Source organism: Aquila chrysaetos, chromosome 6 (assembly GCF_900496995.4).
Source record: "Aquila chrysaetos chrysaetos chromosome 6, bAquChr1.4, whole genome shotgun sequence".
NCBI classification, from domain to species: domain Eukaryota; kingdom Metazoa; phylum Chordata; class Aves; order Accipitriformes; family Accipitridae; genus Aquila; species Aquila chrysaetos.
Window position 1 is genome coordinate 15,720,591 of NC_044009.1, and position 13,760 is coordinate 15,734,350.

General features: G+C 40.7%; 1 protein-coding gene across 18 annotated transcripts in view; it reads right to left on the reverse strand.

The window, feature by feature from the left end:
- Positions 1-13,760, reverse strand: part of UNC80 (unc-80 homolog, NALCN channel complex subunit) — a 135,206-nt gene that overhangs the window by 80,141 nt on the left and 41,305 nt on the right. For 10 of the 18 annotated variants that reach the window (XM_030017565.2, XM_030017564.2, XM_030017569.2 and 7 more), the window contains 5 exons: positions 13,142-13,356; positions 12,502-12,608; positions 11,839-11,998; positions 6,905-7,077; positions 633-845 (listed from right to left, as the gene is read on the reverse strand). In XM_030017565.2, the coding sequence (XP_029873425.1) occupies positions 633-845; positions 6,905-7,077; positions 11,839-11,998; positions 12,502-12,608; positions 13,142-13,356 (868 nt within the window). The remainder of the gene's footprint in view (positions 1-632; positions 846-6,904; positions 7,078-11,838; positions 11,999-12,501; positions 12,609-13,141; positions 13,357-13,760) is intronic. The other 8 variants (XM_030017566.2, XM_030017574.2, XM_030017580.2 and 5 more) reach the window with 3 other exon arrangements.

Consider the following 13,760-nt stretch of genomic DNA (forward strand, 5'->3'; position numbering starts at 1 on the left):
CAGACCTTCAGCAGGTATAGCCTGGTGGGTTTTCAAACAAATTGCAAGGTGGCACTGACAGGGCAATTGCCTAGTTCATGTATGGTAAGAGATCGTGATCAAATAAAACTTGAAGGAGCCAAGCTCAAAACAAACAGAGACAGTTCTTTAGATGACATGTAGCAGCCCTGTAGAATTCCTTGCCAAAGAATGATGAGTGCTAACAGTTTGTATGGGTGCAAAGAGAGACTGAGTACGTCAAAGAGAAATCCATTACTAAATATACAGCACCACATCTAGCTCAAGCAGCCCTGGGCTAAAAATATTTGGAACCTAGAAAAAAGCAAGTAGTATCACACTCCCTGCTCTCACTCTTCCTTAGGCATTTACATATGACAAGTGCTGGAAACAGGAGAGTGGACCAAATGGATCCTCAGAGGGAACACGGCAGGGTGAGGGGAGGGAAGGGGACACTGTTATGTCCTAACAAAGTCCATTTCCATTAGGAGATGAGCTGATTCTGGCAGGCTGTGAAGTGCAAGTTGGAAGCGAGGCTTATGAGTCCCCATTTTACTGGAACTGAAATTCTGTATAGGATCCAATTACCTTTACATTTGAGTATATTTTTTAATGTAAATAGAAGAGAAACTTACATCTCCCCACTGGTAGAAGAGCTTAGCTGCATTCCATTGCAGCTTCTGGTTCCTTTTGTTGCCCACAATGGGAGAACGTCCACGGGACAGGCCTTTCTTAGTAATGTTCACATGGTGGCCTTTCATCCACTCAGGCCAGTTGCCACGATTACAGCGGTGAACAAAGCGTGCACATTCGAGGAACAGGGCTGCTCTTGCCACTACAGGAGCTTCCTGAAATGTTTGCAAAAAATCATCTTAAATACAAATACATTGGAAAAACTCTCTGAGCATTAGAGGATTTTGTGCTTTAATCAGTTGCTTTGCAAGCTTGCCATGGAGTCACACAGACTGAGCAGTCTCTCCATCAAAATCTGAAACCCGGATCTCTGCTGTTAAGTTTCACGTCTTGAGCTAATAAAACCAAGGCTCATAAACACTGAACAGTTACGCTTAGTCCAACCACTAGAGGGGCAGAAAGAGCCACATTATAAACTTAGAAACAACCTTGTACCAGTACTCCTCTGTAACGCTTTCAGAAAGCATGTAACTGCCAAAAAGAAGCGTGCATCTGACACTGTTACTGCAGGAATGAGTCAAGTTTTCTTTTCACCTTCACTAGTAAGGCTGCCAATATTGTAAGTGAAAATGGCAGCATGGCCACATGAATCCTAGCATTTGTCATGTTCAGTTCTGCTTGCGCACCTTGGGGGTGGAAGCATGAATGGAGGTTTACTGAAACTAGGAAGAGTGCTATTTTGAACTTATATCAAGCAGATATGGAGAGTGAATCCATTACTGGCGTAAGTCAACAAAATTTCACTGGCCTAACTTCAATGGCTTTAGCAAGTATCAGATAATTTAGTACTGAAACATCAGGCAGCTGAGTTTTGAAGTGATTGACTATTTTCCAGTGGAAAATCCTCCTGCCCTCAGCTTCAAAGAGAACTTTCTTTAATGGGAGAAATGATATTGAGTGTATCTTAGTTTGTATTAAATCACCCAGCAGGACCCATGTTAGACCAATAAAGAATGCTTCTGAAACTCTCAAATATGTTCAAAAATGGACACTGTAATTTGTTTCCTAAAGGGTAGCCTAGACTCAGGAAGGAGCTTTACTCCCAGCAGTCTACAACTCTGCAAAAATAACATCTTTACAGACACGGCAAGTGACTAAAAGCAAATTGTTCTTCTCATTTCCATTTAATTTCCCCCCTCTCTTCCTGCAATTTGCACAAGCAAAAACTCCTATGGCCAGCAGGTTGTAAAACTAAGAATACAACGATGTCCACAATTTACAAGCTGGCTTTGAAAGGTTCCCTAACAGGGATTTCACAGAGCACAAACATGTGTATTCCACACATTTAGATGCTGACAGCTTTAATGAGGCAATTTAAACAGATGAGCATCTACTTATAAGGGGAGGTTCCTCATCTGTGGTCCATAAATAACAGACGGTCCCTGAGAACACGGAAGATGGTCTGTGGAACATTATTAAATAGTGCCTCCAATAGTGCTTTAATCAAAAGTTGAAAGCAAGAAATTTTGGACCAATGCTCCAAAAGTTTGGGAATTGATTTAAGAAATTCTGTACTGCAGCTAAACTTACAGTCAGAAATTACTACCAACAGGATTGAAAAAAGTCAAGCCTTTTAGGGGACTGGCAAAGAAAAAAAAAAAAAAAGGATTATGTTTTGTCTGCATTAACAAGAAAATACGTGTTAATTGCTTCCTGACACAACATCCTGTTGCAGCTTTTTGCTCATAATTTATTCAAATGTTGGCAGAAAATAGCAATCTTTTAGCAATTCTCTTGAATAAGAACATTAAAGCTGGCCCAATGTTCTGATGAGGAAGGCAGAAATCTGAAGCCAGACACTCATTGACAACCAGAAACACAACTAATACTTAGCACCTGGAAAAAACATTACAAATTGCTTGTTGCTGACATGCAATACAGAACCATAGAATAGGTGCGGATTTTATTCTTTTATTCTCACAGACTAAAACCTTAACCATGGAGACATACATGAAAAGATGAAGCCCCAGCCTTAGTCTCCTCCTGTTTTAATTCACCACTGGTAAAGTCACAATTTCTTAGCATATAGGAATCTTGTAAACATATGTGTTGTAAACATTATGGAAGCACTCAACTACTATAACTGAAGGAGGATATGTAGGATGGGGGGTAAAGGGAAGGAGCAGAAGTTCCAAATCAAAAATCACTGAAAAGACCCCCTGCATGAAGGAGGACTTTCTGAATGTCATGGGGCACAAGCTCCCTGTGATTGCTTACCTGAGGCTCAGAGAAACCTGAAGCAGCAGCAAGAGAAAGATGAAGATGTGACAGAATGGACAGGGATGGATTCACACCACAGAGAAACACATCACAAATGGAGAGAAATGAATCAGGCAGGTGATGCATAGCTGAAAAGAACACAAGTTACCATGGTCACTGTCAAAACTTAACACAGCAGCAATACTCTCACAAGCCTGCCAGTGCCTGTGAAACTGTTCACAAGTCCACTTTTAACATTAGACCTAATATATCGCTTTGCCTTTTGAAAATTGTTCTTGTACTGTATAAATTGACATGAATAAGAATCCACCATTTTCTTAACAAAATTCCAAGTACTCCCATTGGAGCTCTTCAACAGAGAACCTGATTTGTACTAATACCAGCAAAAGCAATGACCTGGGTGGGAGGGATCACATAGAGAATGGATTTGGAATTTTACAGCATCACATTACTGTTCAAGTAAAGCTGATTCTGCAGAGTTTTATGACTGCAGAGCATTTAGGTCCAGTTTTGTTTTCAAGGACAATGAATTTTATAAGACTAATCAACCAGTGGTAATTTTCTTGTGCCCTTTCTTATACTCCACAAGGCACTTCAAGCAAAAATTCATTTCCACTGGCCTTTTCAAGAAAAAAAAAAAAAAAATTAAAAAAGAGGTTAAAATAGCAACAATGTACTTTTAAAAAGTAAATACAGTAAATTCAAGTACTGTCAAAAGATGCTAACTGGGTACCTCTGCTTTGTCTAGCCACAAGATAAGTCTGGCATGAGAAGCAGCTTAGCAGGTATATGAAGACAGGTCATGAGTAAATTATTAACCAATGTCTTAGAGAATTGCCTCAAAAACGTTAGTTCAAATCTCTCTGATGATATCTAAAAATGGTCAAGTACAATCCATGACACAGCTCTTTGTTTCTGTTCCCAGTCATCTACTCTGGGAACCTGTTTGGAGCAATCTCCGATTTCCTTCCAGGTCATATGCCCTCTTATGGACAAATATTTCTGCTATGGAAACAGGAACAGTAGAGCCTGCCTAAGACCCTGGGTGACATGGAGTCAGGATACTGGCAAGTATGCTGGCAGTTTAGACTGTGCTTCTGCTATCCCAATACTTAGTAGGTCCTCTCAGACATAGCCCTGCCATAAAGCAGTGCCATTATGGCATTTCAACAAGGCTAAGAGATTTACATGTTAGAACAGATCAGCTCACACATCTTATTGGAGAAGTGTAATGGTGATAGGTGTCACACGTTGCTAAACTGGTCAAAGAAAAGCTTGTATTTCCCCACCTGAGTCATTTACACCAGTCTAATTAGGATACTTTAGGTAACTTCTTTACAAAATGCTAGGCAGCGGCTCATTGGTACCCTCTGCAGAAACTTGATCACAGATGGAAATACTGTATTACTTGCCTTTCAACCTCTAAAGTTTCTTAAAAAGCAGGAGAAAATAAATTTTATTATTGCTAAATCTGGATTTAAGCTGGTGACATAAGGATGAAACTGCAACATATTATCAATTGTCACTGAATGTTTGCAAAGCCATAAATTGATTGTAGTTTTATAAAATTCAGTCAAGGATGGATGCTGATTCTAGGAAAATACGTTTACATATTTTCTAAACCTAAGGCAACACTCAGTTTAATAAATAAATAAGTAATTACCTCCCTAAGGATGCAGCCTTTGTTTCACTGTTCTAAATTCTTTAAATCACTGTGGCAAACCTGTATAAACATCCAGACTGATCAAAGATCTTGAAGTTGGTATAAGAATGGAATTTCAAGAATCTGCATGAAAAAGCACGCTCAGAAAGTTTGTGAAAGAACTGAAACTGGAGCTGTTTGCCTTTCATTTTTTAAAGGCTGCCATAGCAAGTAGGCTGGATAAAATTACTTAAGCTTTTAATTTGCATCAGACCTGATTCAAACTATTACTTCAAAAGCCTGAAAACAGAAGTTAAAAAACCAGAATGTTTTCTGTTGGGTGTGCTCTATTGACATAAAATGTGGGAATTTACCATAACAGCATGCATTGTCATTAAGCAATACAGTGAGATGGCAAGCTGTCATCTTTTGAAACCTGCAGTGCATGTGACTTCTTAACTTCCATCTATCTCCAATACTTTGTAGACGAAATGCCAGCTGAGCAGGTACTTGTAAGGAGTCTCCCAAGCCTGTATTAGAACAAGCCTTCTTTCATCTTTAGCTGCAGACCTTCTAGAAATTCTGATACCAACGCCTTCCACATCATTCAGCTGAAAGGAAACAGAGTCAAACTCTATTTTGTAAAAGCCAGCCCTGGAAGGCAGAACAGATGTCTTCAAACACTTCACTCTGAATAGTAGTTTTCAGTTGACTTCATACATGGGCACAGAGTAAGTTGGTCTGTAGCTTAAGCATTTGACAAATTTAAAAAACAAATAAGACATTTATGGGCTATGGGGACATAATTGCCAAACCCCTGTTTATCATCTGATTTATTAGCACACAGAGTAGTGCATCCCCAGAGGGATCTTGGTGACATACTTGTCAGCAATGAGCTCCTTCCTGCCCCTGCACCTTACATTCCCTGTGTTAGTTGAGAATTTGCAATGAGGTGGCAGCCTAGCAGCCTTGAAGAATGAAGTTGTCTTTGTGCAGCACACCCAGCAGGAGTGACTATCTCCCCAAGCCACCTTTTGAGTTTACTGCAAGCCTGACTGGTAGGAACCACTTCTGACTGTGAGAGCACGAGACAGGCTTCCCTATCAGCCACTGCTTCCATAGCTTCCAGACAGAGGGACAACAATCTCCAACAGGAAGAGTGGGAACCAGTGAAGAAAACACCTGCCTACTGGAAGAGGGATAGGGACCAGTCCAAACACTACAGCTAGATGTGAACTGATAGCAACAGCAACTTTGGGCCAATATCAATGCACACTTGCTTGAATCTGCAGCCCAAGGATGCAAGATTAAGAAGAACATATAAAGGAGTGGTGAACAGAGTGTATCATCCATACAACTATGGAGCAGACAAGGCAGCACAGATCAGGGCACAGCACTAGCAGAATGGGAGAGTCCACGAGCCTGGCATCTCCAGCAGCGAGCAAAAAAACTGAATATGAGCACAAATGGCAAGACAGTCAAAGAGGCAAGATGTGGGGAGTGGGAAGACAAAGGGATAGAGAGAATGTGGATGCTCTGAGAGCAGTGTTTTTCAATCTTTTTCAGTTTGCAGACATCCAAACACTTATGGAAGGAAGTAGAATAGCACTGTGCACAGAAGTTCTTAATAATTGGCTGGCTTTTCACACCTGTATTTTTCACAATCTTGAATTTGTCACATAAGCACCTCACAGAGCCCCACTGGCCCATGAACTACAGGCTGAAGGCTACTGCTTTAGAAATGGAAGGGACTGTTAAAAAAACAGCAGCTGCAAGGAAAAGGAGGAGGAAGATACAGAAGAGACACTCAGTGTCAGGAAGGAGGGACTGAATAGTGTCACTTCTGTGATTTGCATCTGCAAATTAGCAATATTTACATTTAAAAGCATGCATGCTCTGACATTTAAGTTTTTTGCACTGCTTGGCTCTGGTGACTCATAGCTCAGTGTTGCCCAATGTATTTATAACTCTGTCAGAACTCCTGAGTGGAATTACTGTGCCTCTCCAGGTAGTTATCTGCTCTTCAATCCTTATTCTGTAGATTACTATTGACACTAGGAGCAGAAGCAGAAAGGCTGTGAGCAAAATTTGAAGTCTGACAATAAAAGCTTTGCGCTAGAAATAATCTAGTTATAGGGAGACATGTAATAAAAAAAAGATCCATTTTGTCTGCATGTCCATCCAGTCACAGATGCTAAAACTCCACCTAATAACAGCAACACCAGTTGGCATTGCTGTGATGCTTTACCTGCTTTCTGTGCAGGCATGAACAGCATCAGTGAATAAAAACGGACCACCACATATGCACATGCTCTCACTCAGCAGGTAAAAATACACCAATGAATGACTTACAAGATCTAGGGCTGCTGCCAAAATGGAGGCATCGGGGATAGTGCCTGGTTCACAGCAGTTCAGCAGAAACTGAAAGCGCTTCATGCCTTGGCGGATTGCTCCCAGGTTCACAACGTTCTTGGATTTTCCTCCTTCTTGGTTGGAGGTCAAGTGATCATCAAAGCTATGGCAACCTAAAGAGGTAGAGAATACAGAGGGGATGCAGGGAGGGGTAGGGAGAAGGGAACACAGTCTCTCACCAATAAAAAAGTGGGACAAAAATTCTGATGCGTACAGTCTTGGTCTAAATCCCTTCCTCACCTTGATGCACTGTCTTGAAGATAACAGGGGCATTTTTACAATATTCATGACTTCCATGAAATAGGCATACAGCAAGCCAGATTCTGGTCTTGGTCATACTGATGTCTGCCCCAAACAATTCTACTATACTCAGTGTGGAAGCCCAGGATCTACTTCAACATAGGTGAACCAGGATATGGCCCTTCCTCCCCACTTCTTTAACACAGATCATCTTGCTTACTGTCTGTTTTTCCTGAATAGTCTCCTATCTTACTTTTCTATCGCCTCTAAGTTTACCTTAAAAAGGAGCATGCATAAACCTTATTCCTCATGTATCAATTTAGTAATATATCATCTACTAGGACAGAAAAATCAGTAGCAAATATTGGAAATGTTCTATGTGGAAATCAAGTACGGTCCTTTTTTTAGGCATACATCTTCTGCAATTACCAGAACACCCAAAGTGAGACTGGACTCAACTCTTAGGTATCATCATCATTCCAGCCTCTCTCCCTTGAAGAGTCTTGCACTCTTTGGGATGGAAAGTTCCCTAATAAGAGCTCCTTTTGAAAATGAAGCTAGCACCCTGCTCCAGGGTTTCTTTCAAGCACGATTTTAAACTCCATGTATAGAGTTCACATGATAAAGTAATTAATTCACATGATAAACTAATCCCGTTGCCGATGGGAATGAACACTTCTGAATGCAGAAGATCATTACGCAGTTGGTACCCAGAGTTGAGTGGTAGAACGACACAGATGAGAAATCAGGAAAGTAGTTTCAAGGCCAAGGTGGCTGGTCAAAACAAGAATAGTCGGCTTCTGGGCTTTTTGTCTTTATACATAATACTCTCCCTGTTTACATGTGAAAGTATGAAAGTTTGCTATACTGAAGGATTAAAGCACTGAAGAAGAGAACACTGAGTGGAGAATTCAAGATTGGCTTTAAACATGGGTTTGAAAGACAAGAGGCAAAACATCAGCTCTACATGACTTTGTGACTTCTCCTTCCTCAGGAAAGAAGAATGGCTGAAACTCAAAGTCCCTTTGAGAGTGCACTCCCCAGAATTACTTGGAAAGCACTTATGTACCACAAACAATAGTCACAACAGAAAACGACAACATAGATCTTCACTTTTCCCCTGAAGACAGAGGTATATCAAATTTCAAGAGACTTCTTTACGACATCTGCAGCTTTTCTCTCTCCAATGAAGCTGTACCTAGTTTTCCAGTAAACAAAATGTTCCTATGTAGGGAAATATTTCATCAAAATGGAACAAACAAACAAACAAAGTAGAAAGAACAGGTAGAACACTTACATAAATGAGCAGGCACAAATACCCTTTTCTTCCAACTCATCCTGTTTCCTTATAGCCTGTAGCATGCTATCTGAGCCTTTCTGCTATGGCTGTTGTAACACTAACTCATTTGAGTTACAAACAAATGTTTCGTATTCAGGGCCCTGTGAGGGCTGTGCCTGTATGAAATAAAGAACAGAAACTTGACTTTCTGATACAGAAAGGCATGCCTAAGGCATCTCCCTAAGCCCCACTATAAAGATTTAGCAGAGGCTTTGTCCACCTGGGCTCAGTGGTGCTACCTACAGTCTATCACTACAGCCCTTTGCAGTCCCAGCCTTGCACTTTGTTGAAGCTTTGCAAGAGAATCCTTCGGAGGCAGCTGATGACTGTCCTCCACTACACCCATCCTGGAGTAGCCTTGCTGTAAGCAGGGGAGCCCTCACTGGCTTAATGTTAATGTGACTCAGCCCTGCAGAAAATCTCACACAGTGAGCAGAGACCATTTCCTAACAAAGGAGGACACTGGATGCCCAAGCTCCCACCCCCGCAGTTGCTTCCTATGGAAACGCAAGATCACCCTCAGAGCAAGCATGTGCTGTGGTTTGCCTGTGCTGTTGTGCCTTGAACACCCTGGCAACTTCTATGGTCAGTCACAATGTCTTCATTAAGTGCCTGAAGGAGCGTTAAGGGTCTCATGTAAACATCATGTAACTCACTTCTGTATATATGCTTTGTTCTTAGTTTAGGTAAAAAGATCATTAAAATAAACATTTTGTTATGCATGAATGTGCATATATTTATGTGTATATATATGTATACATATGCATACATACAGATACACACACACACACACGTATGCTTACATACATATCCAACACAGAATCTCTACTGGTCTAGATGATATATCACAATGAAGATTACAATTCATAAATGATGTGACAAATCATTCTACATTTTATTACTATTTTTTTACTGTAATGTATTTCTCCTCTATCTGTTTTCTTTTAAATTTGGTCTACTATGTTAAAAAACCCAAAAACACAAGAGGAAACATCACATGGAAAAAGCACAAGCAGGGTAATGGCATAGCATCATGAATGACAAGAATGGGAAGGCAGAAATAGGTTCCAAAACAATGCTTTAGGGTCAGACCTTGACAGATTTAATAGTATGCCCATCCACCTTCAACAGGCTTTTATTCTCTTCTCCATAAGCACATAAAAGCTGCTGATCTTTATGGAAAATAAAAAAGCACTGGAAATTTGAAGGCCCTCTGTAATGTTGCTCTTCCACTGTGTTATAAACCATCCCACCCTGAAAAGGACTCGCATAGATTTCATTAAGCGCATACAAGTACGTACGCACAGAGGCATTACAACTACTCTAACATTTTTGCTAATGTTATGTGGCTTTCACTGCATACCAGAGATCCTTGTGGACATGGTGATACAACTTCCTTAACTGTCACACTTTGCCTTATAAAATTTAAATGCCCTCCCTTTGCTTCAGTTAGGGATCAGGCAATGGCCCAACCCTCCCCATCAACATCACTGGACGATTTGCTTGTTTCTCTTACTAACATGCAAGGGTCTCTGTCTTTAACCCATTGCATCACTTTTATTATGTTGTTTCTAATGCATGCATATGTCAAAACCAAGTATGTGTCATGTACATCTCTTCTCTCACAGGCATGTAAAAGACATTTCAAGTTCTCTTCATTAATTACATAAATTCTGACGTTACTCACAGACGGCTGAAGTATGGACACTTCCAAAGGTCAAAAAGCCAATACTAATGTGTCATCTGAGTTTTGTATAGACATAAGATGTGCCACAAATACTGAACAAGGCTTTTGATGCTCACAGGGCCAAGGCTAAATCTGTGCCATTACATCAAGAATGGGCACTCTAGGCAGAAGCAAACTCACAGTGGCATAAAATCAGTATTAGCAAGATGAAAAAAAAATTATTTCCTACAAGAAAATGTGAAGGACATCTTACATGAGCACTCTAGAAACAGCTGTGGCAGTCTATAAAGATCTCACTGCCCCTCAGTTGTTTGTTCCCAATAAAAGCTGGGAGAAAATATGGCAGAAGTATCTCACACCTACTTCAGCACAAAGTAGTGGATGAAGAAAACAATGCAATTCCTTCCATTGCAGGGGGCATTCACCTTGTAGCTACCAAGCTACAACAAGCTGCTGGGCTCATGCATTTTTCTTCTAAAGGAACGACACTTTTCACCTAGGAGCTAGCTGAAAACCACCAGTGTTTCTGCAGTGGTAGAATGATGACCAGTTTACATTGGCAAGATGTGCTCATACTTTGCTAGTATCACTTGCCTGAACAATGCCTCACATGCATTACACTGCAGGTCTGGGACAGATGATGGTGAAATACATACAATGCAGCATCAAAGTATAATGTCAGAAAATAAAAAAACATAATGCCAGAGAATGTAACATACTGTAAAGCCACAGAAATCATGGTGAAAAAGAAGATCTACTCCTTTTTGTGTGTTTTTGGGAGTCGGGTTGGGTTTTCTTGAAATAACAGTAACAGAACTTCAAGATACAAGGTTGTCTCCCTGACAACAAAGATGAGCTCTGAGCTGAGGACATGAGCATGTGAATGACTGCATGACATTTTAAAACAGAATATATCGTGACCTTGTATTATTCATAAAGGCACTTTTCAAACATTGCTGATTTTGAAAATACATTGCAATTAAATATACTTTCATGGAAAGGAAAAGTAGTGTTGTTATTATTATGTTGTGTGCTAAGAAAAAGGGACAGCATCCCTAACGAATGGTATGCAGACACTAGACATGCAAACACAGAAGAAAAGAGATAATTATAACAAGGTTTGTGCAGGGTTTTCCATTTCTGTGCTGATCTTTGCTAAAACTGTCAAATGGTCACAAATTGGAAAAAAACAAAAAACAAAAAAACCTGATGGAACACCCATTGTTATATTAGGCAATGAAAGATTTACACACCTAATTTTGAACTGAATAAGTGCTTTGAAGCAAGCATTAATTTTTCAAGTGTATTGATGAAATTCAATTTGATTTTAAAAGCCCAAATGTTGTATTTGCATAATTTATTTGGATAATCTTGATTTTTTAAAAAATTGACTTTACTAGAGTTTTTTTCTATAATCAAAACAAAAGAAAGAAGGAAGGGAAAGAAAACAGTTACAAAGACAAAAAAGTTGGAGAAGGCTAGAATGGATACAAAAACTATGGAGAAAGCAGGAAAAAAGGGAAAGGGGTAAAATACGGAAAGAAAGAGATTTAAAAAAAAAAAAGGTAAAAAGAAAGAAAAAAGGAGACGAGAACCCTGATTTCTAACCATCTTTTTCTTCTGTGTGATGAAGCTTGGATGGGTGTCTTCGGCAGGTGCGCCATTTACCAAGACGCTTGAAGAAATTCTCCTCTTCATCTCGCCCGTTGTCCAGGCCACCTCCTGGCCCCCCTCCTTCTGACAGCTTCACTGCGCTGGTAAACTTCACCTGTGCAAAGACAGAGGGTTAGGTCAGGCTGCGCAGTACCACTATCTCTTGGTCTTCCTTGCTTAGACATAAAGCATCTACAGAAGGGCTGTAACACAGTGGATCACCATAGCAACACAAGTGGGTCTGCACAGATTTACGTACGCTGAAGCACTTCATCTTTTAAGCTTTCTGCTTAAAGGATTGGTCTTTCGCAAGAGGCTGTAAAGGCACAAAGAAGGAAGAAGTGTGACCAACAATTAAACCTGAAGTGTACTGACAGAGACTGCATTTCTCTCTGTGAACCAAGGCGGACTGACAAGTACAGTGTAGGTTTAACCTAGTCTTCACCATAAGCTGCAAAAGTTCAGTATCAAATTCCCATGGCACTCTACTCTGAAGACTTCTGTAACTGAGTCTCATTGGCTTCAATGTCCGCATTGAGTAGAATGTTTCTTTGGGCAGCTAAAATCAGCCAAATCCTGTCCTTCCAAGCTCTTTGCAACGCAGCCTGACACATTTACCTTGGAACTCTGCCTGATGAAAGACAGACGGTCGACAGAGCTGATATCTAGGAGATCTTCCACCCCGTCAGCCAGACCAGAGAGGGAGGAGCGCTTCAGCCAGTTCCCTGTTGCAGAATAAGCCGCTCAGGACAATTCTGAAAATGCTTCCAAGCAGAACCTATTTATTAGCAATCGCAGCATACTTCTCCAAGGTGGCCATGCTAGGGTATGGGAAAATGGGAGGAAAGGGGAAGGCATCCTTTCATGTTATATGTATTAACTACCAGGCAAGGCTGGGTCTTGGGACTTCTAAAGGATATATTCTTTGTCCATCAAATGCTGTTTGGAATATTTCTCTTCTACAGAGAGGCACAATGCCTATGAGATTAAGGTACTAGCCTACTGCTTTGGAGACACAGATTCAACATTCAATTTTGCCACAGATATACTCTGTTACCTTTGGCAAATTGCTTACATTTCCCTTTGCCTCAGTTCCCCATCTATAAAATGGAGAGAGCAACATTCCCCAGTTTCCCTTGGGAGAATATAAAATATATTTAGACAATAAGGAACTGTGTTGCAATATTTCTTAAGACAGATTCATGTATCTGTGTTTCTCTGCACATGCAATATGTATATAGAATAGGAAGAGACATACATTTACCTATGGGGAGTTTGAGTTTCTTTCGAAGGGAGATTCGTCGGGAACGGGAGCGGGAGCGCCTGTCTGTGGTGGTCCCAGAGTGAGCAGTGGTGCACTCGGATGTGTCCTGCTCAGACTGACTACTGGTATCACTCGCTGCACTCTGTGACTTGAACATCTTTCGCCAGAAGTCCTTGCGTCCCAGAACGGCCCCTTGGATTTGCTCATCACTGTAAGAAAAGGAATGCGGAATGTGAACTACATTTCAGTGAAGTTCAGATGCTCACGGGAATGAGGCCTCCCTCCCACAGCCCCCTCCTAACCTCTCTATTCTTTGAGGTTGTTTCATTTCAAATTCCAAACATACTCTTCTCAGTGGGACATAATCAAGTTTGACAACATGCTCAATATTGTTCAAGGCACAAAATAACCATCCTTTCTACCCTGAGGAGCTTGTCCACTGAACAGATCATTCCAATTTTTAGCTCCTACATGTGAAAAACAAATCATCTTCTTTAGGTCAAAATGACCCATATTGATAAGACTAAACTGGTGCTTTCCACAAGCATGCGTACTGGAGAGCTTTTGGACATCATGATAGCCCTTTGTGAACCTGCTGGAGTCACAGTTCTCA